General features: G+C 42.3%; 2 protein-coding genes across 10 annotated transcripts in view; both read right to left on the bottom strand.

Annotated features, from left to right (window-relative positions):
* LOC117270444 (clathrin coat assembly protein AP180) overlaps positions 1 to 24986 on the bottom strand; it is a 48439-nt gene that overhangs the window by 12811 nt on the left and 10642 nt on the right. For 4 of the 9 annotated variants that reach the window (XM_078173738.1, XM_078173734.1, XM_078173736.1 and 1 more), the window contains exons 3-16: positions 20620 to 20762; positions 17458 to 17533; positions 16452 to 16554; positions 16198 to 16291; positions 15974 to 16085; positions 15769 to 15875; positions 14453 to 14494; positions 13890 to 13963; positions 13071 to 13083; positions 12848 to 12978; positions 9768 to 9841; positions 9505 to 9519; positions 8744 to 8914; positions 5155 to 5253 (exon numbers count right to left, since the gene is read on the bottom strand). In XM_078173738.1, the coding sequence (XP_078029864.1) occupies positions 5155 to 5253; positions 8744 to 8914; positions 9505 to 9519; positions 9768 to 9841; positions 12848 to 12978; positions 13071 to 13083; positions 13890 to 13963; positions 14453 to 14494; positions 15769 to 15875; positions 15974 to 16085; positions 16198 to 16291; positions 16452 to 16554; positions 17458 to 17533; positions 20620 to 20762 (1254 nt within the window). Of the gene's footprint in view, positions 1 to 5154; positions 5254 to 8743; positions 8915 to 9504; positions 9520 to 9767; positions 9842 to 12847; positions 12979 to 13070; positions 13084 to 13887; positions 13964 to 14452; positions 14495 to 15768; positions 15876 to 15973; positions 16086 to 16197; positions 16292 to 16451; positions 16555 to 17457; positions 17534 to 20619; positions 20763 to 24986 lie in introns of all 9 variants that reach the window. The other 5 variants (XM_078173742.1, XM_078173740.1, XM_078173741.1 and 2 more) reach the window with 2 other exon arrangements.
* LOC117270446 (uncharacterized) lies at positions 3 to 3542 on the bottom strand. Its single transcript, XM_078173743.1, has 3 exons — positions 2851 to 3542; positions 2144 to 2230; positions 3 to 118 (listed from the first exon to the last, which is right to left on the bottom strand). The coding sequence occupies exons 1-3, from the start codon at positions 3185 to 3187 to the stop codon at positions 114 to 116; spliced, it is 429 nt and encodes a 142-aa protein (XP_078029869.1). The 5' UTR covers positions 3188 to 3542; the 3' UTR covers positions 3 to 113.

The raw sequence follows: 24986 nt of genomic DNA on the forward strand, positions 1-24986 counted from the left end.
TGGCAGGTCAACCCAAAATATACCAAACCAAGCCATGCCAGGTCAGAGCAGGTCGATGAGCCATTCCCATCGCAGCATAAGGGCAAAGAATGGGTAATAGTGAGGCTTCGGCTTCACGCTGGTAATGCCAAACAAAGTGTTTAGAGTTAGACGGGAAGGCAGGTACATGATGTGTATATTTAAATAAACCAGGAAACATTGCTTTTGGAAAACACACACTCACAGGTACACATACACATGTCTTATCATAATGGCACACTCATTTGACAGTCGCAGTTAAGTGTCCACGTGCATTTTTAAAATCACTAAGGCCAGGAGTAAGAGGAAAGTAATAAAAACAACAGAATTCCAGGTCTGAAGTCGAAGCTTGAAGTTCATAAATAATAACACATTCATACTGACGCTTGGTCAGTGGCCCTACAGGTCAATTTTGGACACCCAGGGACAGCACATCAGTTTACCTTCTTCACAAGCATTGTCTTTTTTTAAGGTAAACCGCTGTTCTCACAGGAAGCGTACGGTGCCGACTTGTTAAATCCACACAGTCCCTTTTCAAAGTAAACTCAGAGTGTAGGTTTATAGGTTCACTTTCTTTGGTTTAGGCAACAGAACAGCGTGGTTAAAATTGTGAGAAAACATCATGGTTTAACTTAAAATAAGTAAGTTTGTTACTGACGTATTGTAACATCATGTAAAATATGTCACTAGTGCAGTGTGCTCCACATACTAGCTAGGGCTGGGCGATATGGACAAGAATTCAATCTCGGTATTTACAGGCTAGCTGGTGGTACACGATATTTATCTTGGTATTTTCTATGAAATGAGCTACATGTTCAGTTGCAAGTCAAAGCCACATTTAAGATGTCACAAGCAGTTTTATAAAAACCGACAGTGATCAAAATGAAAATGCAAAGTCAGGGATGTTTTTTCCCTGTTTGATGATATTCAGCTGCGCAAAATAAATAAATAGCAGGGCTGTACGTTAACTTTTTGCACACAGCACTGTAGCTACAGCATTTAAAGGTTTGCAGCACAGGACACAAAACTATAACATGACCATAAAAGTATCCAGTAGGTCTGAAACAATTAAAAATCTTTCTGGGGGGAGTTAAAAGTCATTTCCATCTGTTGGCCTTTCAAATGAATCTAGTGCTGGAAAATATTTTTATCTGTTTAGGATGTTAATCTGATTTATGCACAGAGAATCAACAGAGAAGCCGAGAGAGGGAAAGAGAGAGAGACACTTTGTCTGCGTAATATACGTCTTGTACATGAAACGTCCTTTGTCACTGCAGTTTTTAAATACATCTGTCGCCAGCGCTGTCTGAGTGTCACGAAAAAGAAGACTACAACTACCAAGAAGACCGGCAAAGCGCTATGATCCACTACACAAACTAAGCGTGCTGCGGTCATTTCATTCATCTCACAGACTGATTTAGCGAAGCACGTGCAACATATAGACTGATGTCACACTGTTTACTAATGAACAGACAGATTAAACAGAGGAGCAGCTCTGAGTGTCTGAGTGTTGATGGAGAAACTGTGAGTGAGTGAGTGAGTGAGTGAGTGGGGCGGAGCTGTGACAAGTGTGATGGAAGAGAGATGCACACTGGTATGTGTTATGTAACGCAACCTGACCCTATACTGATATAAACAGTGTTGTCTTAATTTATATCTTGTTTGAAAATATAATACATATCAATATATCGTACAGTCGTTATATCGCCCTAATACTATGACCCATGCACTTTCCCTCCTACTCGCCCTATGCGGACCTTCTCACTCTTAATTCCACGGCAAAAAAATTGCCACTGCCCGGTGCATCTCATACCTGTAGCACCACTAAAGGGTTCCTCAGTGTGTTGGTATCTGACGCCGAGGGCCACTGACCAAGTGTCGGTATTTGATGACTTGGGAGTGAGACTGAGTTGGTTCAAGTTTCATCTACTTGTTATACCTCCATGATTTCCCATAGCAACAAAAGTCAAACATGCACCAACAAATCTGCCCAGTATTTCTGACCATAAAGCCTAAAATTAATATCAGTTGTTAAACTTGTTTCCCAGATTGTACTCCTCTTCTCGTGATGCATTCATGGACAGGGGAGGCAGAGTGAGAGCAGGCAGTCACATGAGTTACCCACCACCAAACAGGTTCATGATGGCTCCCGTGTCAATTTTGGGTGGGGGTGCGGAGGACAGGATGGGGGCAGGGGAGCTGAACACATCCGCTGGGGAGGGCAAGGTGGAGATGGTGTTTAGAGCCCAAACACACTCACACGTAGACACACACAAACTGTGATTCATCATAATGCACATTTATAAACCAGCGCACGCAGAACATGCTTGAATGGGAAAGAGTGATTTAGTAAATGTTTCAGACAGCTCAATAGCTTTTAGCTGACCCATAAGAGAGCAATCTCATTTCCTTTTCTTTCTCTCCTTCTCTGATCAAAGCCAAGGACAAAGCTGGAGAACAGACACGGCAAGACAGGATATGAGAGTGAGGTGGTGCAACAGGGTACCTGCTGTAAACAAGTCAACACTGGGAGCGGGGTCTGCTTTGGTGAAGCTCGTATCTGGCATGGAATCAAAGAGATCTACGAACACATGCGCACCCAGAGACTGGAATATTAAAATGCTTTAAAATGGTGAGGATGCTCTCGCATACAACAGCCAACTGAAAAAGACCTTCAGTATGAGCACATTAGTCTGATGAAACCACAAAAGGAGAATAAAGGAGGGGAGAGGATGACAAGCAGCATCAGATAGGGAATTCAGGAAGGTGCTAATCAATAAGAGCACAAGACATTAAGGTTAACACCGGACCACACACATCTCTAACGTTTACCGCTGAAAAGATCAGTCGCAGGGTTGGCCGCGCTGGGAGCTGAAATGGTTGCAGTGGTGGTGATGGTGCTGGATGCGGAGGTGAAGAGCGATGAAGGGGAAGGGGAGGGGGAGGGCTGGGGCACCACAGAGGTGAAACAGGCATCCAGCGAGCTACCCGGGTTATTATTCTCTGCTGTCATCATGCTGAAAAGGTCTAGACCTGAAGACGCTGCGTTGGTGCTACCATCCGAGGAAGCAAAGGGGTCTTTGGGGAAGAGGTGGGGAGGAAATGTGACACATGAATAGGAAGGGAGGATGTTAGACAATGACTTTAACACAACATAAAATAGATACATGATTTATGTGAAGAGGATGAAAACACAGCAATGAACATGAAAGGAGAAAAGGGGAACAATAGGAGAGAATGTGCACAGCTCCGACACACTCCGGCTGTCAGTGGAAACCGCTAAAAATAGCATCTGTGATCAAAGACATATTAAACACCTTCACAGTATATAAACCTGAGACACAAACCACAGCTAAACTACAATTAAAACCAGACAACTGCCACAGGCAACGTCTCTCCGTAACAGAAAACGCACAAATCTTCTGATGCCAAAAGATACAATACAAGTAAGTGTATTGTCCCTGATCGCCATGGTAACAACAATAGCACCGTCTTGACACCAATAACAAATCTGTACGCCTACTGTCCCCGCACAAAGCCTTGTGATGAAACTGATTAAAACCTGACACCAACAAGAACATAAACACCAACACATACAGGCCTGTTAGGCTAATGGGTGTATCACCGAATGGGCCAGTGCTTCTGAGTGAGGTCACTGTTGTTAACTATGTATTTTTTGTCCATATCAGAGCCCCAAAAGACCCAAACAAAAAAAAAATTGAAGGAAAATTTGAACATATGACAAGAAAGAAACCACCATGATTCATTTTAAGTGAGTTGTAATCCACTCCTACACGTCCAGGCCCAGGGTCCCATCATGCCTATGGTTAAGCTACTAAACATCTGTTTCCTTCATCGTCATGGCACTCAAAACAGTGGTGGAAAAAGTATTCAGATCCTTCACTTAATTAAAAGCAGCATTACCACATTATATATACACTAAACAGCCACTTTATTAGGTACACCTGTTCAACTGCCTGTTGACTCAAATAGTTGACTCAACCAGTCAATCATGTAGCAGCAACTCAATGCATTTAGGCATGCAGACATGGTCAAGACGACCTGCATCTGTTCACTGTACTCCAATGGCCTCCACAGTCACCAGATCTCAGTCCAATAGAGCACCTAAGGGATGTGGTGGATCGGCAGGCTGGCATCATGCATGTGCAGCCGACACATCTGCAGCAACTGTGTGATGTCATCAAGTCAATATGGACCAAAATCTCTGAGGAATGTTTCCAGCACCTTGTTGAATCTATGCCACCAAGACATAAAAAGGGGGTCCCACCTGGTACTAGCAAGGTGTACCTAATAAAGTGGCCGGTGAGTGTATATTCCATTATGAATCCAACTTTTTTAGCCTTACTTAAAAGTGCAGTCTGTGATTCTAATCCAATACACTTCTCATGGTCAGCTAGCCGTCTGCTATGTGATAAAATGCTGATAAATAATCCTGAGCGCATACACAGCCGCGGCTCTGTATGTGGGAAACAAAGTGGTTTGGATCGAGCCACACATCAGTATTGAAGCCAATCAGCAACAGGTGGCATTTGTGATCGTGCACAGACAAAGGGAAGGGCTGTGTATGTGTAAAGAGAAAGGAAGTGGGAGCAGAAAGGAGGCTGCAGTAGCATTGACAGAAGGTCAGTTGATTTAACAGGCAGAAAGAGCTAGCCTCTCTCTGACAGTGACATCAGTCTTCACACAACCAACACCTTTGGTTTTCCTATTCTGATATGTCAAAATGTCTTCCGAAAAAGGAACAAGGACAACTATAGCCACTATCTAGGAAGCTCATTAAGCTAATGTTAGCTTCAAGATTGGTTATAAATGTTGCCTTTGGCTGCTTTTTTAAATCTTTCCAGCTCAATCATATTAAATAAGGACCCTGTACATACATGACATAATGCTAAAATAAAGAGGCTAAAGCTAACAGGTCTCTAGAATAAAGTTAGCATCCCCACCGGTTAATGATCCAAGTAGAAAACATGGGAATGAACAAAGACCTTTATTCCTGTATTGCAGTGTAAAACTAGCACGCTTACAGTAAACACGTACTAAGCTATTTTCCACCACTGACTCAAACTCACTCACACAAACAGACACACACACACAGACAGACGTTGTGTCACCCACCAGCTCCAGCGTTGGCGGCTGGGGCAGACGTGGCAGCGGCCCCACCTTCAGCTGCTGCTGCAGAGGCCTCAGTGGCAGGAGCAGGTGTTGCAAAGGCATCTGGGGTTCATAGAGACCCCAGCAGAGGACAGAGACACCCAGAGAGACAGAGACAGACGAGGAAGAACAGATGAAAAGAGAAAATCAGGAATCAGGAAACATGAGGAGGAAAAGAGAGCATCAGGGTAATAAAAGTGAGCTTAGCGCATTCAACAGAAAAGTATTCAAACGGTAGCTTACGGCATTAATACAGGACATTAATGACTGACAGGTGAATAGACAAATGGGAATACAGACAGGAGGCACTACAGCAAGGATTAATCTACTGCACAAAGAACAGAATAAGCCTGAAATCTACAAGTGTTACAGCTGCCATCTGTAGCTGTAGCCATGTGTCAGGGTTTGATAGAATTGCTTTTCACTGAGGTCAAAGAAAAGCATGTCTGCCTATCAAACAAGACGCATGTGGAGAATGACTGTAGCAGTATGTTTATGTGCAAGCCCAAGGTGAGTGTGTGGCTGTACATAATCACATAATGCAGACATGTGTGTGAGCATTTGTGCAGGAATATTGTGTCTGTGTTTGTGCAACAGAGAAATTAAGATTCTGTGCTTATCATACTATTTTGTAAGGAGGCCCAAAGGGGACATATTAAATAAATGAATGACTATAAAATATATAATCAGGTGAATAAATGTGTAAAACTAATAAATGAAGCAGTCATTTGTGCAATAAAATAACTCAATACTAAGAAATGTTATTTCATCATTACTTTCATCATGACGGTTTTATTGGAGTTCTTCTATCGTCCATTTTTCAAAAGTCTTTTATTTCATAATGACATTTGCCCCACTGATACTTTGATTTAATGTCACGTTTTTTGTCATCATGACAGCAGTGTTGTCACCTGTCACTGTCCTCTCACCTTCTCAGCCTATCAAATGCCCTCGTCTCTCTTCAACAAGGAAGCTGATCACCTGCTGCATTCACATTACGAGCAAATGTGGCCCAAATCCAGTTTTTGTTCTCACCTAACACAGATCACGTTTTCAGAGTCGTGCAGACATGAAAATCAGATCTGGGTCGCTTACATATGTTGTCGGAGGGCCGATTCATATCCAAACACTGACTATGCGACCACCGTGAGAACCGTCATATCAGATTCATGTGTGTTTTCCACGTCATACTTCACAGTGCAGGCTCAGATCATTCGCCAAACTACATACGGCTCCTACAGCTGTACTGCTGCTGCGGTACGCTGCCCCAGTTCCAGCCAGTAGAGCTGACTGCCAGACATTTTGTGTGGGGGACAGCTTGCTTAATTTTTGGTCCTGCTGTGACAGCTTTGTTGTGAGGCGCCGACAGACATATTGGAATGCGGCCCCGGACATTTAAGTTTTGGAGTGAAACCCTCCACATCGCGGTCCCACCACTCCTGACTCCTCTCCTGCACCCACTCCTCTCTCTCCACGGAACTACCAGCAATGGCTGCTAGTAAAGCTTTAGCTGTGGTTTTTGTATTCCTTCTTCTTCTCATCTATATCTTCAACATATGATGAATTATAATCAAACCTCTGTAGCAAATCATTTATGAGATGTACACCTGCATCGCTACATCATTTATTTTTCCCCAAATGCCTGTCTTGCAAATGTGACATTTTTTGTTAATCGTTCAGCACACGTGTGTGTGACGTTATTGCTTGCACATGAGGCGATTCAGGGCATATCTGACGTCACACAGATGTCAAATATGGGTCACTTCAAACATGAATGTGTACAGTCTAGACAGAAAGATCAGATCTAGGGGAAAAAAATTAGCACTAAGCTCTGTTATGTGAATGTAGCCTTTGCCAACTGGGTCCACAGGAGCAGCCAGCTGGTTATTTCACAGTTAGCATTGCACTGCACAAGGACACACAACCACAGAGGTTTGTAGTCAATCAAGCTAACAGGAGCTAGCTAACACTGCTAACACTATCTTTTCACTTTGATGCTCAGTAATAATAATCTGAACTCACAACCCAGCGTGTTATGTAGCATGTAAACATACCTACCTAGCATAAAAGGAGGTGAAGTTACTGTGTCTGTGTTTATTTACAGCAGCAGCCGCCTGTTCATTGATTTGGAATAACTGACATTGTTCTTGCCCTAGCTTAGTGGTTCCCAACTATAGATATTCACTGTCATACTTGCATTTGAACATGTTGTTGAGCTAGTGTACCATCTCTGTCAAGTAGCTGTCTGTTAGTCATTCACTCTACAACAGGGACCGACACTTGAAATTAAAAGTTGTCACTGTACTTTAGAATAAAGGGTGTTTTTTTGTTTTTGTTTTTTTACAAACTTGACATGTTCACAAGTCACTTGCGGTCCATTTACAAAGAACCCAGCAACCCACAAGTTGGGAACCACTGCTCTAGCTGACAACAGTTACTTGCCTGGCTAAGTCTTAGCCTCGCATCACCAGGCTCTTCACGTACGGGGAATGGGGAAGAGCCTGGTTTCCATTCACTCTGAATTTTGTCTGGACTCTGGTTCCGGTCTAGAGAGCGGATCCGGAATTCACCAAATTCACCAAAGTAAAACTTTAAATTCTGGTGCACCATCGATTTACAACAAAAGAAAAAGGTTAACTTAATGGCTTGGGGCTTTTGTTGTAAATTATATTCTTTAAATTAAAAAGTTTCACCACATTTTTATTAGCTTGGTGCTTTTATTTTGACGGAAAAGCGCATCCATCGAATTCCGGATCCTGTCTCTCTCACCCTAGTTCCGGCTCCTTACCAAAACGGCCACTAAACGGCCCCAGACTAGCTAAGTCTGGTCACAGTTGTAGAGGCTGGAGGCATGTGATTGGCTGAATGGTGATGGGGTGTTCACAACAAAACTGTTACGAAAAGTGAGACTATAATATAAAGGGACATGATGTAAAAGTGTTACAGGGTAAATGTGATTATGGAATAAAAAGACACTTGGAAAAAGAGAATTTTGAAATAAAACTGTCTATGATGAAATAAAAACAATAAGTCATGAAATAACATCTTTAACAGTGGTGTAGTGGTCGTTGATGAGATGGGTATACTACTAGGTAGATGTGTAGGTTACTATGGAGAAAGTGGGTATACTCTCCTATATGTGCCAATGGCTGTATACCCTGTATAACTGTGTATACACTCCACTACACCACTGATCTCTAATGAGTCAAATTCTTTAATTATTTTACATTTTTTTTCTGGTCATTTATATATTTTACAAAATGTGTTTTATAATTATTTATGTATTAAATATTGAATACTTTCCGGGCACATTAGACAGTTGATAATGGTGGCAGCGCGCATCAGTGCATCATTAAGACTTCACTGTTTTTGATGATGCACCGTTGTTAGCAGAGTACAGACAGTATCAGTGATAAATCAGCATAGTTCTGACTACATACTGTATGTGTCTGAGCATGCAGTCGTCTTTGTGTTATCATATTTGTGTGATGGTTTTAGGGTTGAGCTTCCCAGAGTGATTCTTTCGTAGAGAATTTTCTGGAAGCCCACTGACCTCCCAACAGATCCATATTGGCGGCGCCAGGGGAGGTGGCGGTTGCTGTGCTAGTGGGAGGAGCTAGAGAGACTCCGGGCTCTGCCGCTGCAGGAGTGGGCGTTGCTGCTGCAGGGGAGGGGGCGGGCTCTGCCGTGAGGGTGGGTTCAGATAGCAAGGAATCGCCCATTTCTGCGAGCATCAACAGGGCGTTCGAAATCCCCAAAGAAAGGTACCAAAAATAAACCCCAAAAGAGCAACCAAAAGAACCAGTTGAGTCACCGTGACAACAGTGAACAAAAGCAAGTCAAAACAAAAGGTCCAATTCAAATTAAAGCCAGGTAAGAATTTTTTGGAATTGACCAAGCAAAGCAAAATTTTAACAAAATTAAAAGTTAAATAATCCAACACCATCCGGTCGTAACCAACAAATAAAAAACAACCAACCAAAATAGCCCCCGTTGTAAACCAAAAACAGACAATGGAGTATGTGGAGGGAAGGGAGAGAGAGGGCAGAGAGAAACAAAGAGACTACTCAGACTAAAGAGAACAGCTTGAGGAGACAAACAGGGAGGTAACCATGTCACAGTTATACATTACAGTCTATCTTTACGATTAGTTTGGATTTAAACTCTGACATTGTTTCCAGATCACCTCAATTTCAGATCAGAGTTGGCTCAGAAAGAACAAAAATCACTGACATTGAGATGTCCTGGAGGATGATGAAAGACTACTACACATCTAGAGTAGAGGCTGGAGGTGAAGAGAAGAGTGTGACTCACCTGATCCAAGAAGATCTATGGAGGCAGAGAGCAAGGTAACAAGGAAAACATGTTAGTTCAAGCCCAGGCTAAAACAGTTTAGGACAGATCCTACAGACTGTTAGTTTACTCTTCTTTGCTGAAGAGGTTATTTCTACACTGTAAGTGAAACCATTTTATGTGGATGTTCACAGTAATGGCGGCATAATATACTGTAAATGCCAGAATGTGGATTTGCATTATTTTGAACCAGCAGCTGAGTTGACGGAAGGACGGAGACCTACCTCCCCAAGACGTGGGGGCAGCTGATGGTGCTGAGGGACCCGAGGAGGATAGTGGATCCAGGTCCAACAAGGAACTGGAGAAGGAGACAGAAACAGAGAGAGAGAGAGAGAGAGAGAGAAAGAAAGAATCAATTCACCATGCTTTCATTCATTTTCTGGAACCACTTAGCCTGTTGGGGGTCGTGGGTGTGCTGGAGCCTATCCCTAGGGCTGGGCGGTATACCGGTTCATACCGAAAACCGGTCTTTATTTTCGTTATGATATGAATTTTTCATATACCACACCGGTGAATAGCCCAAACAACATCCAGAACATGTGCGGCGGGAAAGTGTTTCAGCAGGGACCCATTTCACCGCTGCACTCCACAGGTGTGCTACAGCCGGAGCCATGCTTAGCTCTTTAGAAACTACTGTTATATTATTTGGCGCTATGTACGCTTCATATCCAGGGCCTATGGAACAGATCTATATCTTGTCCAGGGGTTAAAGCAAGAAAAAATTTTGTGCCTGAAATGTGGAGCACGGAAGATTTGTGTGCCTGAAATCTTTTCCGGAGCGGGGGGCTTGGTGTTGCGGTCACAAAATGAAGAAATAGAAATGTATGTGTTGCAAAGGAACGTGTTTAGTATTAAAACAAACAAAAAGATTATAGCTTTTCAGATTAAACTTTTATAGCTTAATGAGTTTATAAATAAAGATTAAACTTTCAGTGGTTATCAGACTTTTTGACTTATAGCTCCTACATCTCTTTTTTGCCTTGGTGCTATTTTTTTCTAGAAGCTAAATCATTTAGGCTCTTTACAAAATTGTATCACGCTAGATGTTAATTAAACAGGCAGTTACGTCGAAATTTCGCCTCTGGGCAAGCATGTCATCATTGAAATGGATCATATAATGTTGTGGTGGTGACTTTAAAACTTCAGCATAGAGGATTTTTATTGCAACTTTCATTTCTGTCTGGTTTCTGTTACCTTACCTTCAAAATTACCACTGGTTTACCAGAGCCTCTCCTGCTCTGTCTGAGCTCTGTGTCTCAGTGTGACATGATGTGAAAGCATGCACAGGCGTCAGTGTTGATTGGCTATCACTTGTGCCGTGTAACCAATCAGAGGGCTGTAGGCAGGACATTGTTACAAAGCTCAGTGCAGTGGGGACTGCAGGCAGGGAGGGAGACGGCTGTATCAGAGCCAAGGGAGGGAGTTTTAAAATACATTTATTTCATTGGTTATCAATGAAAAAACGTCCAATGACGATTATGGTAAACAGTAGGTTGTGTTTACTCGCACACTGTGCGCCTAAATCATTTTCCTGGTTCACACATATATATATATATTTTTAGGGGCAAATGCGAGTGAAATGCTCGCACTGCAGAGCACTTCTGCCCGTGCCGGACAGAAACTTCGCCACGCCGGAAATCCGGCGCTGTGCCGGAGAACTTTAACCCCTGCTTGTCCTTTTATTAAACAAACTAAATAACCTTATGTTATTTATCTTATTTACATGATCGCATGTCATTTCTGTCTCTTCATGGTTGAAAGTTTACAATTCTCCTCTGCTCTCTGTATTGCGTACGGTGGAGTTTCACCCCGATGCGCACACAGATGCATATGCGTGCGCGCGCGCGCACACACACACACACACACACACACACACACACACATATACACACACACACACGCACACACTAGAGCACGGCTTGGGCCTTATTTTCCTGACTGAAGCCAACCCAAGTGCGAGACAATTATAACGGCACTAATGGAGTGGAGCCTGTGTTGTGTTCAGGTGTTGTCACGTAAATAATAAATTCCAGAACTTGAATAGGCCACAGCACAACACAGCAGCATGTCAAGTGGGCTTAACCTGAGCAAAATACCGTCAAATACTGTGAAACCGATATGATTTTTTCTTAAAAAAGTAGTATGAAAATTCTGTCATACCGCCCAGCCTGAGCTATCCCAGCTGACATTGGGTGAGAGGCAGGGTTCACCCTGGACAGGTCACCAGACTATCACAGGGCTGACACATAAGAGACAGACAACCATTCACACTCACATTCACACCTACGGACAATTTACAGTCACCAATTAACCTGCATGTCTTTGGACTGTGGGAGGAAGCTGGAGCACCTGGAGGAAACCCACACTGACATGAGAGAACATGCAAACTCTGCACAGAAGGGTCCCTGACCCTGGGTTCGGACCCCCCACCGCGGGCTTGAACCAGGAGCCCTCTTGCTATGAGGCGATAATGGGCACCATGCTGCCCCAACATGCTTTGCAGAGATTAATTCTTCACATTTGCTTGTTGAAGAAAGAGGTAAATATTATAACCTCTGCCAATTGATTCGATTTGTTTGTTGGTTGGTTGTTTATCTGTTTGTTAGCAGGATTATGGAAAAACTACTCGCCCAATTTTAGTATCACTGAAATGGATAGCAAGGAAATGGCTCAAAATTACAGGGTGGCTACATGATTTATTTTTAACACTCATTAAAATCACAAGACGGGGTGTTTCTCCTTTAAGTTGTTATCAGTGATAGCCATAAACAAGAGTAAAGGTCTACAGCTATCTGAGGCTGTACTCAACTATGTAATGATATGTTAACATGCTAACATTTGCTAATAAGCACGTGGCACAACCTTCAGCTGAGGCTAATCTGCCCTGACGCCACAATAAAATGTTGACTTGTACGCTTCTGCAAACCACAGATGTTACTTTTTTATGTTTCATGCATATCATATCAACATTATGAAAGAGCCCTAGTTAAGGTTACATGTAGGTTAGACAGTTACCAAGCAGCAAACTGCTGTTCAAGACAAGTGACATTTCCAGTCATGTTTGTGGTGAGCAAACCGGGTATTTTAAGCCAAAACATAATCCTTTCCTAGCCCCTTTGTGCCCTCTAACATAGCTGTGGGGATATTTCAGTCTGGACCAACATGATGGAGCAACCAACTGATATGTGTGGCTAAAAATAAGATTGGTACATCCTGAAACATTTCAAAGGTCGCACAATTTATTGTCGAATGTTTAGACTCTCAGAGCGTCAGGGAGGAGGTCACAGAGTTTACGGTCACTTACTCTTCAGCTGGCTCAGCAGGAGCAGCAGCAGCAGCGGCAGCACTCTCCCCAGGAGGAGGCTGCAGTGCGGGAACAGCATTTGAAGATTTGGCAGGTGTTGATGTTGGAGACACATTGTTTGTTGGAGACCCCTGAAAGATAGCCAGAGAAGCCCCTTTTATAGCGGTGCATCAGACTGTAAGAGCTCAATAAAGATGCAGACTTTTTTGAACGTGCATCTCACCTTTGTTGGAGACCTGAAACAGTGAAGGAGCAGAGGGAAAAGTTAGTTCTTTTGCGTGAAATAGACGGACCTGCTGGACACAGACTGAGAATTATTTGGTGGGTTTATTTTTAAAGGCATGAACAAATATGCACGACAGATTGCATCATATGTGATCATATGAAGAGTCCATTTCCAAAGCAGCATTCTGTGTGTCCAATTGTTTAAAATACCCTTATTCTGTCGACAAATATTTATAATTTGTGCTGATAATCAATTCAACTTGGAGAAAAAACCCTTCATATACTGATTCACATTGCATGTCAGGATGTGATAATACACATGAGGTGACTTACTGTTTATCAAAACATGTGTGTCTCACATGTAATCACATCAATACACACATTTCCACATGTAGACTTAGTAAGCTGTAGTGTAGTTATGTTTTTATTCACATGGAGATCACAGAGGCAGTAAAATTCACATGTGAATAACGTGTGAGTTTACCTGGCTGGAGGGAAATGAAAAACAGATCTACACAGTTTTCTATAGAAGTTAGTGAACTCTAAACAAAACATTCAGTATATGCTCACCCTTCACTGGTGATTCCAAATGAACATAAAGGGGGATAAAAGAGAGGAAGGGTTAAAGGAAATTATAGAAACATAACACTTGTTAAGGCCTGTTTCTACCAACATTTCTCTTGGTTACGTACTTTTTAAAACAAAAAAAAAACAAAGAGGGAGTTTCTCAGCTCTCAGCGATCCTAATCCTTCTGATCTGACATCACACTGAGTGTCGCACTGAGAGCAAAAGGCACTCAAACTGACAGTGTCTTACCCCTTCTTTCCTCCTTTCACATCCTCCAGGCCGTTCATGTGTGTTTCCAGACTCTCCAGGATACTGCTGGGAGCCTGACAGAAAATGGAAACGGGTGAAATCAATAAATAATCCTGTTCACTTGTCTCCTACATCCCCAGACTGTGCAAGTCCAAACGTGGTAAAATCTAAGAGTGACAGAGCTTTGGAAAATCTCACTGCAATAACCACATGCACATATAAACACACACACAAAGGGTTTGTGTGTCTGAAATTCAATTAGGATCAACATGCCGACACTCCATCCTGTAATCAGGCACTCAGTCAGGGCACCCTGTGTTTCTGTGGTTACCGGGTCCTCGAGAGGTGTGAAAGGACAGTCTTCGTCGTCTGAGTCTGCTAGATCCACCACTACCCCCGGGTGGAGACACTGGGGTGGGGAGATTTATGGTGGGTGAGTCATGGGAGTATCTGTGTGTGCGTGTGTGAGGTGGGATGGGTTGTATTCATGTGCATTATATTCTTGGTCGAAATCCTTCCAGGGAAAAATCATAAGAGTTGAAATACTGTATGTGTTAACTTACGTAGTTGATGTCAGGAATGTCATTTTTGTCGACTCCAACTGTCTGTAAGACGGAAAAGAATTTAAAATCAGCATTACCACACTGCACAGTCCCCACACATGACACAGGCCCTGTTTACACCTTGTATTAACATGCATCCTGGTTGATCAGCTGATAAGTGGACAACTCTAAGAACAGGTGTGAATGCACCTAATGTGTCCTCAATGCATCTTGAGATCTGATTGCTCAGGCAACATTCAGGGTGCTTTCAGACCTAGCGTTCGCTTGCTTTGGTCTGAATCAGGGACTAATTTTGTTACAAAGTTCCATAATTGCCTAGAGTTGGTTCATGTTCTCATGGCAGCATTTACAAGCAGACCAGATCAAATGCTTTGTGTGAGAAAGCTGCTCTTGATTGGTCAGAATTCCCATGCGGGAAAACCCCAAGAAATAAACTAAACATTGAAGCACGTGTGAAAGCACCCTCAGATGTAGTCTGGGCCACATATGACCACATTCTTTCCACAGTGTGTCAGCTAATATGCCCTGGGAAACATTAAAGAACCACCTGCTCAGCTTACGTCCTTGTTTATCTGACTCGCTCAGATGACAGAATTTTCTTTTGCTGCTGTTACACGGGTTAGGTAGAGTGCTGAAGGAACGCCCCTGGGCCCAGTTCAAAGTCTGCCTGGTTAGCACAAGCTAACACAGCAGCAGCTGTTAAACGGTCCGAACAAATTCAGTCCGACCCCGAAACGGCTTGACATGTTAATAACTGTTAGTCAATGAAAACCGTGTGATGCTAACAGCTATCCATGTCACTGTATGTGCTGCCAGGCAGACTCTCACCAACTGTGGCCGGTGTGGAGCTCGCACTCTCATACCCCGGGAGACAAAGAGAGCTCTGAGTGTGCTTGTCTTGTCATGAACAGAAAGAGACAGAGGGGGGCAAGGAAGGGCTGAGCGAATCGATGTGCCGCACACAGCTCTACAATGTAGTGTGATTTTTCCCATTTTGAATATCAATGGCGGTTAGTGTACGTATAGCATGACAGGACTTCAGTTAAAAACGACAACGCATTTGGTCATTGCAAACAGAAATGATTTATGTGTTTATTTGCATAGAGATTGGAGGGGTGAGAATCAATCACAAGTGGTCATTTGAGACGCTTGTGGAGATGCATTCTAATGCCAGGTGTGAACAGTCAGACTTAAAGCTGCTCAATTGTGATTCAAACACTAAGGATGTACGTTAATACCAGGAGTAAACAGGCTCATACTGTGGACAGTACATGTCATTATGAAGGTCATATTAAGGACTGGTGGTTGCCCCTTACCTCAGCGAGCTTCATGAATTCCCCAATCTTTGTCACCCTGGTCAGGAACCTCTTGTAGATCTCCAAGGCCTCCTTACAGTCACTCTTCTTCATTTTGAAGTATTTCTCTGCGTACAGGAAACAACAGGTTTGCAGGTTCAGATTCTCTGTGATGCATGTCTTCATCTCTGAGGTGCTAAGTGAAAGATACTCAAGGTCTACTAACCTAATAGGTTGATGATTCCGTCATTGTAGGACGCGAACAGTTTGACCAGGTCCTTGAAGAGAAGCAGGAATGCAGCATTGATGATCCCATTGTTCAGCTCCTTGGGATGAACCTGAGAGAAGGAAGAGAACACATGAGAGGTGAAGCGAACCCCTTGGAAAACTTCTGTGATGCTGCACGGTACTGTAAAATAGATACAGATATCGAGCCAAAGTCTGACTCACATCGAACTCCAGGAGTGTGTCAATCTGAGTCTGCAGAACAGGCATGCCTTTCAACAGCTTCTCAGTGGTCATGGTTCTCATCACGCCGTCAGCACTGAAAAAATACAACACAGCGTCAGATGTATAAGAACAGCTGTTGGATATAGCACATGAGTGAAAAAAAGAGTGAGCTGTCTAGTCAGTAGTAGAAAGTAGAGGTAAGAGGAGGCAAATGCCTATAAGCACAAACTCTCAAAACACCATGTTTGACGTACCCCTTCTTGACTCTGGTGAAATCAAAAGCCATCTGGCGATAAGCGAAGGCTTTCTCGTTAAGGTACCGCCCATACCGTCTGATGAATGTAGACATGTCGTAGCCTGAGGAGATGCATGTGAGAAAGCAGGCAGGGAGACATCATAGCTCAGATTACATGTATATGAGCCAACTATATCATAAGGAGATGGAGGGGGTGGCAGATGATGTGACACCGAGGCAAGATGGCTGCCAAGCTGCAGACCAGCATCTGAGACCAACAAAGCAAGCTGTTTTTAGCAAGACATCATCAGCATTTCCAGCATTGTGCCGCCAAAACCAGGTATTTTAAGCCAAAGTGTGATCTTTTCCTAACTTTTTAATGCCTAATATAACCATACGTTAACCACAGCATTATAGAAACATGAGACACAAACCCGAGATTCTGATGTCATAGTCCTGCACTTTAGTCACTGTCATCACAATGTCATTATTACACATTTAGCTAATTTGTTCCTTTGAAATCTTGATATACTTCAGACAAAAAAAAAAAACATAAAAAAAGATCCCTAAAAACTGGACTGAGAAGTAATACAGTACATGTATCCTGAACTGCAGATTTGGTGTTTGTGATGACCATTATTACCTGTACATCAATAAATTCTTTGCAGGTGCTGGTTAACAGTTAACTGCACAAAAAGCACACACAAATGTGTCTAAGAAACGCGGTGATCAACACAAGAACAAGCATGAAAAGACCACAATGTTGACTAAGAGTATTACAATTTAATATTAAAATAACTTAAAGAGAGTATAATTTCACATAAGACATTAGACACAAGAGATAGAAATGCCAGCATCTGTTTGAATGCATGTGTAGATTTGTGTCAATGTGAGTACAATCATGTGTGTGATTATGTCCAGTCCCTCCTGCAGTTTGTGTCATTACCTCCTATTTGCCAGATGGCTCCCTTTGTTTTTATCTCTTCCTGTTTGTTTTTTGTCAGATACTGTGATACTGTGCTTACCATGAGAGCCGGTTTTGTCGATAAAATTGCTGAGGTTGAAGAGAGAGGTCCTGGAGGCCAAGTACTGAATGAACCTCTGAGGAAGAGAAAGGAAAACACAGTGAACAGTCATTAGGCAATAAACTATCAAGAACAGTTCTCTGCTTGCACAATGTAGTGTGATGTGCATCTGTTTCACGAACTGCACATCTGTTTACTTCCTGTAAGTTCTACTGCAACATTTAACTATCTTTGCCTCCGATTTTAGTGCACAGTACTATTTTATCCTTAATTTCATTACCTCAATTTTCACAGTTAGCTTTGGACATAGTTAATAGCAAGAGTATAATAGTATTTACTGGTTTATTTTGTACCGTCAACTTTATGAGGGGTGCAGTCAGATCTAAGGAGTTTCACTGCTTGCTTTTGCAAGACGGTGCTTATCAGTCACTTAAAGTTTTGGCAGCACCTCCAAGCACTGAGTGTAAAAAAGAGCAATAGCAACCTAACATTAGCTAAACTTTGAAAATCATCTAACCTTGGTGCTATACTGAGAAAATAGCTAATGGTTATCTGAGATGATAAGGTGGTTATCAACACGAACAAAAACTCTATATACAAAAACGAACTGTAAATAGTATTAACCATTGACGTAAATATTTCTATGCTACTGACAAATTGAACAAAGCTAACACTTAGTTCACACAGTTAGCTTTGTAGATACTGTTAGTAATATCTCATTTTTTTAGTGTTTTTGATCGTTTTGATTACTACCTCAGTGTCTTAGATAACCGTTAGCTAGTCACTCAATGTAGCACCAACATTAGCCTGACTTTCAGAGTTTAGCTAATGTAGGCTACTACGGCTCTTTTCAGCTCTCTGTTCTTGGAAGAACTACAGAAAATTAAACTGACTTATATAGCCACACGGTTTTTAAAAGACAGCAGTAAGGGCCGTTTCATAGTCGACGCAAAGGCATGCAGACGTGAACGCATTGGGACGCATTGGCCGCCATGATGCGTGCTTGCATCTCAAAATGTGTTGTCCATTTTTTTGATACATGACGCGGCGACACGTTGCCAGCGGGGGTGATAATGCAAGCGACGTACTAGAAATTAGCCACTTTTTGTTATTCACAGAAGAAGCAGGTATGAAATATGGTGGGCGAGGAGGAAAAACTTTGCGAACTCATACGGGCACACCCCCATTTATATGACAGTTCTAGTGCCCTGCACTCTAATAAAATAGCAGTACTAGCTAGCTACAGCAGCACTAGCTAGCCAGAATATACCGTGACTCTGCTCCCCCCTATTGCGCGAGCACTGTATTGCATTTCAAGTGTCACCGTGTCACTTGCGTTCAATGTGTTGACTATGAAAGGAAGTGCGTTGCTCGCGTCGCTTGCTCACGTTGTGTGCGTCGACTATGAAACAGCCCTAAAGCTCTGTAGCACTAACCGCCTTCTTTATCAGACAGTGCTCTTCTTCATCTTAGTGGCCAGCTAGGCTAGCTGACTGGCTAACCTTGCTACTGAAAGACACTGAGGCAATTATTGAAATGATCAAAAACACACAAAAACAAATGTTAGGTAGTGGGTATTACTAACAATATGTTCAAAGCTAACACCATTAGTTTTCACAGCTAGCTTTGTTTGTTAAAAGTACTGTATTTACTGTTCTCTTTGTAAATTGTGTTTTAATCATAATCACTTCAGTGTCTTAGCTAACCGTTAGCTAGTCATTCAGTGCAGCGCCAATGTTAGCCTGACTTTCAGAACTTGGCTGGGGTTAGGGTGCTGTGGCTCTTTTTGGCTGTCAGTGCTTGAATTAGCTGCCAAAAATTAAATTACCTTATGTAACTACACTGTTGTAACAGAGAGCTGTAAAACTCCGTAGAGCTGAATGTCCTTCGCATGGTGCCTTTCTTCATTTTAGTCGGCAGCTAGGCTAGCTGAGTGGCTAACCTCACTATTTCAGGACACTGAGGTTATTATCAAAAACACTACATACAAAAACTAACGTTAAATACTATTACCCACTGACATTTATGTTTCTATATCTAAGCTAATAATAATTAATATATAACCCACTGCATCTGCATCTCTCCTAGTACCTTTTTAAGGCTTTGGTGTCTCACTGAGAGGAGACACCACAAGCAGGATTTGGGATTGTAGTTAACCTTGACTATGACATTTTTGACAATTAACTTTTTTTAAGGAAATAAATCTCTTACTTAAACAATCATTAAAATTAAAAAATAAATTATCAAATCGAAATACACATAACTGTCAACGACTCTCTGAAAGGAATAAATCACCAACATAAATCATACATTCTCAAATTAGCTTAACAGCTAACAGAAAGCTAACGCTGTCCCGCCAGGCTTAGTGTCTAACGTTACCCGTCAACAGCATGCTAGCCACACTCATAGCCTCACCTCAATAACAATGTCAAACAGCAAAAAAACACGGTTAATTTATAGTCAAACTCATGGCGGATAGTAGCCTGGAGTGTTAATAAACAGCAACAGCGAACAAATGAACAAAATGTGTGGTTTAAACGCTGATAGTGTGATATAATGCAGAAGGCTGTTACAATGGGCTCACCTGACAGGGCAAGAGACAATTAACTTTGAAGAAAATGGCGGCATAAACAGAGCAAATCTCAAAGCTATGGCGTCCTGACAGGGACAAACAGTGTGAACTACTGCATTTGATGCAAAATAGACAGCGCAACAGCACCTCCTACTGGTTTAAACAGGTAGCTGCCTTACACATACAAAGCAAACTGTTTTCAGTTTTATTGATATTATTTACCTTTCTTTTTTGTCACTCAGTGTAGCACCAACGTTAGCCTGACTTTAAAGCTTAGCTAATGTTAGGTCGTTATGACTCTCTTTTACACTTGGTGCTTGGAAGAGCTGCCAACAATTCAGGACTCTTTTCATTTCTTTGGGGTAATGTGGTCAAATGTGAGCTCTCCAGAGTGGTGACCACACAAGTTAATTATCAAGACATTTACTATACATTTGGACTGGGTGATAATTTAGCAGATCCATTTTAAAATTTCCATCATTTATTCCAAAAAAAATCCAAAGCAGCAACCAATTAAATCAAGTCTTCATATTTATCTCACACTGAATAATAACTTTTATCGCCAAATAAAATTAGATTCAGCCACTAACCTCGTTGCCGTGGACACACATGTGATGAGTGGTGACGAGGGCCTTGAAGACAACCACCCAGCTGGCATTTGTGGCTCGCTCAAACAGCGTGTCAGCCATTTGAGGGATGTTCACATTGGTGGTGTTGGTGGCTGACACCAGATCTGCAACACAGCCACAAAAAACATCATTATAATCATGTGAAAATTACAGGTCTGATGGCATGACGTAGGTTTCTAGAAGGGGGGATTTCATGATTAAAAGGAGAAGCACGGCTAGTTTAGTCTAAGACAAATGCCCACATAATTTGAACAGCTCTGATTAAAGTTTGATTAAGCTGACAGGCTAAGTGTTCACTGCAGAGCTGCTCTAGACACCCGTGAGAATATTAAGCCAGGAGGAAGACCTGATGTACATATGAAATGATGTCGGTGCACGAGGCCCACACACACACACACACACACAAACACACACACACACACACGCGCACGCTGACAATGCAGAAAGACAAAATAATGCTGTGTCAGCTCTCCTCCCTGGATGCCACTTCAGACACTCAGACAGATAGAGAGGTGTCCCACAGCAAGTGTCCAGACCAGAGGCAGAGCAGAGGGGGGCTTCAGGAGGCCCAGCCTCCAATGTTTTCTCAAAAGCCCTGATCTTTTAACTTATTCAGTCAATAATATATACCCATGTTATATATCCTACTATGCTATTACCTAAAGAAATCTAATATAATTGAGTAAATGTTCTTCTGTTGGCCAGATATTCAGTTTTAAGTATTGACAACAGTGTCCGAAATAATGTTTTGACTCACCTGCCGAGAGGACAGGTAGATGGAAAAACCCACAAGTCAAGCACATCTTTACTGGCCATAATAAACTGCCTTTTTTGTCACATATGCAATTGTTTCAGTACATTTTATTGAGATCAGGTATTATATTGAATTCAAATTTAAAGAAAAGGCCATATAAAAAATGTTTTAATATATTTAACAACTCATTATCACAGTCTCAGCATGTGAAAAAGTGTAAGCTGTGATGCAGTGTATATATATATATATATATATATATATATATAGGGCTTTCACTGTGACAGATAAGAACAGAAGCAGTGAAGCTTCAATGCGTTACCTGTGACAATGTGGGAGGCAATAGTTACAATAGAGTAGGCTTGCAGTCTTGGTTCAGACTACAGAGCCTCTGTGTTATTATTCTATTATCTTCAAAACTCATAATCATCGGCTATACATTAGCATCATGCTAACCAGCAGCGGCGGCAAGTTTAGCACATCTGCTGGTTTTCTGCACTATAAACGGTCCTTCAAAACTAGAAGCACTCAAGTCGGTCAGTTTTGCAGCACCGTTTAGACGCGTGTAACACACAAGAGGAGCAGCAGAGCAGTGCCCCCGTAAATGATGCCAAACTGCAGTAGAGACTCAGCATAGTAATCAATTACATGATTATATGGTGCAAACATTTACCCACCAGTGTGCCTGATAGTCTTCCAAGAGTTACTCGCATAGTGGAAAATCTACCCACATCTGGCGCTTGGTGGGTGTTTATTTCAAACCCTGACTGAGAAACAGAATTACTTGGCATTGATTTGCAATTAGAGCAGCCCAAACTGTTATGGCATGGACTCAGATGTAGCAGATTTGTCAGGTTAACATTCACACTGTGAACTCTGCTTCAGTGTAGTAAAACAAAAATAGGTTTAAAGATTACCCAAGACTACCCTACCTGCTGTGATGTGTCTTAAAAATGGTAACATTACCCAATTTTTGCCTCTTTTTAGGTGGCAGGTGTAAAGTTGTCCACAATATTTGTTGTGTTATGGTGTGCAGAATAATGTGGACAGTTGGAAAACAGTTAGGCTGTGTTCACACCTGGTACTGAAATGCATCTTGGATGATCCGATCAAAAGTGGACAGCACTAAATACAAGTGTAAATGATCACCATTTTGATCCAATCACATATGTTCTGTGGTGAAACACTGATGTGTCCTGATGCGTCACCGACAAGGACTACTTCATCAATGTAGAACAGCTGCTTTGCTCTTTAACTTCCCCATTTTATAGCTAAAAGTGTCATGTGACCGCTTACTGTTTTGCCCTAACGAAGAAGAAGTGTTGAATTCTGCTGACAGCGTTATGTCCAGCTTGACCGCTGACGACTGGCGAACATGCTACTGGAAAGTTTGCTCCAGCTGGTGGGCGGCGTTTTGTTTTGGCTTGACTGTTTCCAACATGGCAGCTGGATCACAAACATTTTTATTGTACAGCTAAACAGTACACTAAAATATGTTTCTGACGACATTTGAGGTTCACAAGCAGCGATTGACATGATTGACAGCTGCGTTTGTGACTCCTCGGCTCTGATTGGTTGTTTTCTTTCACGTGAGGTTATAGGAAATGCTACATGGCCATACAGTAGGCAAAGAAATATCATTTTTTATCCAACACATTTAGTGGTGTGTGAATACCGTAACAGTTAAGCAAATATAACAGAAAGTTATTCTATAAAAGTTACCAGCTACACCTTTAAGTTCTTGAAATATAACTCATATACTGCAAATGCATTTCTTTGTCCATCCCTTCTGACATTGACAGCTTAGCAACAAGGGCAGGACTGAGTGTATCCATACACAGTGCCAAAGAGGACTGCAGCAAATATTGGCAGGCACTGCTGGTAATACAAGGAGAGGAAGGCCGTTATATTGAACAGGCCTTGGCTTTGCCTTGAGCAGGTGGATACCAAACTGCAGACCAAAAATAATACAGCAAGCGGGTGAGCACGAGAGGGGTGGGAATGAAGAGAAAGACCCTCGAGGGAACAGCAGGGAGCCGAGAGAAGCACTAATGTGGACGTTAATGTGTGAGAAATAAAGACATGAGTGTCAGAGCAGCGGACCCTTCAAGGTCAGGCTGGACAGAGGTTAGGGGGGTTGGGGGGGTTGTAAACAGATTATTACTAATCACTGGTCCTGGTCTTTCTGTGGTGGCTGCCCATCCCCCCCATGCAGCACACACACCTGTCTTGACACCACCTGTTTCACGCCATGCTCACCATATAACACACTCTGTTATCAGCTTATCACCACCAGTGCTGCTGATGTGAGTCCGTACAATGATTCAGGTTTATTTAAATATATTTGTAGCACAAAATAGAGTAGGTAGAAGAACCCCACATTTTTATTCCATCCTGTTTTTGTTTATTCTGTTCATTTAGCCTCACTTCTCTATGAAATGGCTGGAGATGACACTCCCCTGCAGCCTTTTCAGATGACACATACACACACACACACACACACACACACACACACACAAGGTCCACAATGGCTGAAATGTGATTATATAACATTATCATGTCGCTAGCACAGCTACAAGTTAATATTCATACTAGCACGATGAACGCAATGCCATCCTCAGCGAGACTCTCAGCTCACAATTCACCCAATAACAACTGTAGATGTGTTATTATATCTGTTTACGGCTGTTTAACGGGCCGCATCGTATCGTAGGATATAATCCACGCTTTCTGTTGTGGTATCATTACCTGAAACACACATTGACATACGAGTGTGTGTGCGTCTAATGAGGATTGGCAGAGCTAAATAAAGACTGTAGACGGTAATCCACGGCCCACAGGAGAGCTCTAAGAATGAACCAAGGCCTCATGCTGTGCCAGTGTGTGTTTGTGTGTGTGTTTCCTAGTATGTGCCTGCTCTAATCTTTTTTATAGTTGCACAGAAAAGCACTGTAGTAGTAGCCAGGATATTCCAGATAAAATTAGATAGAATTTGCAAGTGAACACTGTGTTGATGTGTAGATTTGTTTAGACAGCTTTACTCCTGTCAGATAGGCTGTTTAGTCCTCTCACCAATTTACACGTCAGCTGTGTGCAGGGGCGTCATAGCAAGGGAATTCCCCAATCAAGAGAAATCAGGGTTCAAAAAAAGAAAAGAAAGAAAGAAAGGTAAGGTAAACACAGCAAACTGACTCTTAAAATTCAAAAGGTGAGCGAGACATGGATCAAGAGAGAAAGGGCATCGGGCCCAGACCCCCATGGCTGTGTCAAAATCAAATCACTCCCTCGTTCTCTCATTGACTACTCCCTTTACAACAGACACTCACTTTTTAACTCTGTAGTGAGCAGTTTATTGAGATTTGACACTTACACAGGTGCAAAGTTGCACAACTGTCAATGTTTTCTCCTACAGAATGTGGGAAGTTGCCTTGTCATTGTTAGCGCAATGCTAACACCGTGGAAATTTCACACTCAGAATTCAGACATTCAAATGCCAGGCACTGAATAAAGTGCAGTGTATATGTATAGGGTGTGGTTTCAGACAGAAATATGAGGCTACAGTTAGCAGCCAGTTAGC

This window comes from Epinephelus lanceolatus, chromosome 13 (genome assembly GCF_041903045.1).
Source record: "Epinephelus lanceolatus isolate andai-2023 chromosome 13, ASM4190304v1, whole genome shotgun sequence".
Taxonomy (NCBI): domain Eukaryota; kingdom Metazoa; phylum Chordata; class Actinopteri; order Perciformes; family Serranidae; genus Epinephelus; species Epinephelus lanceolatus.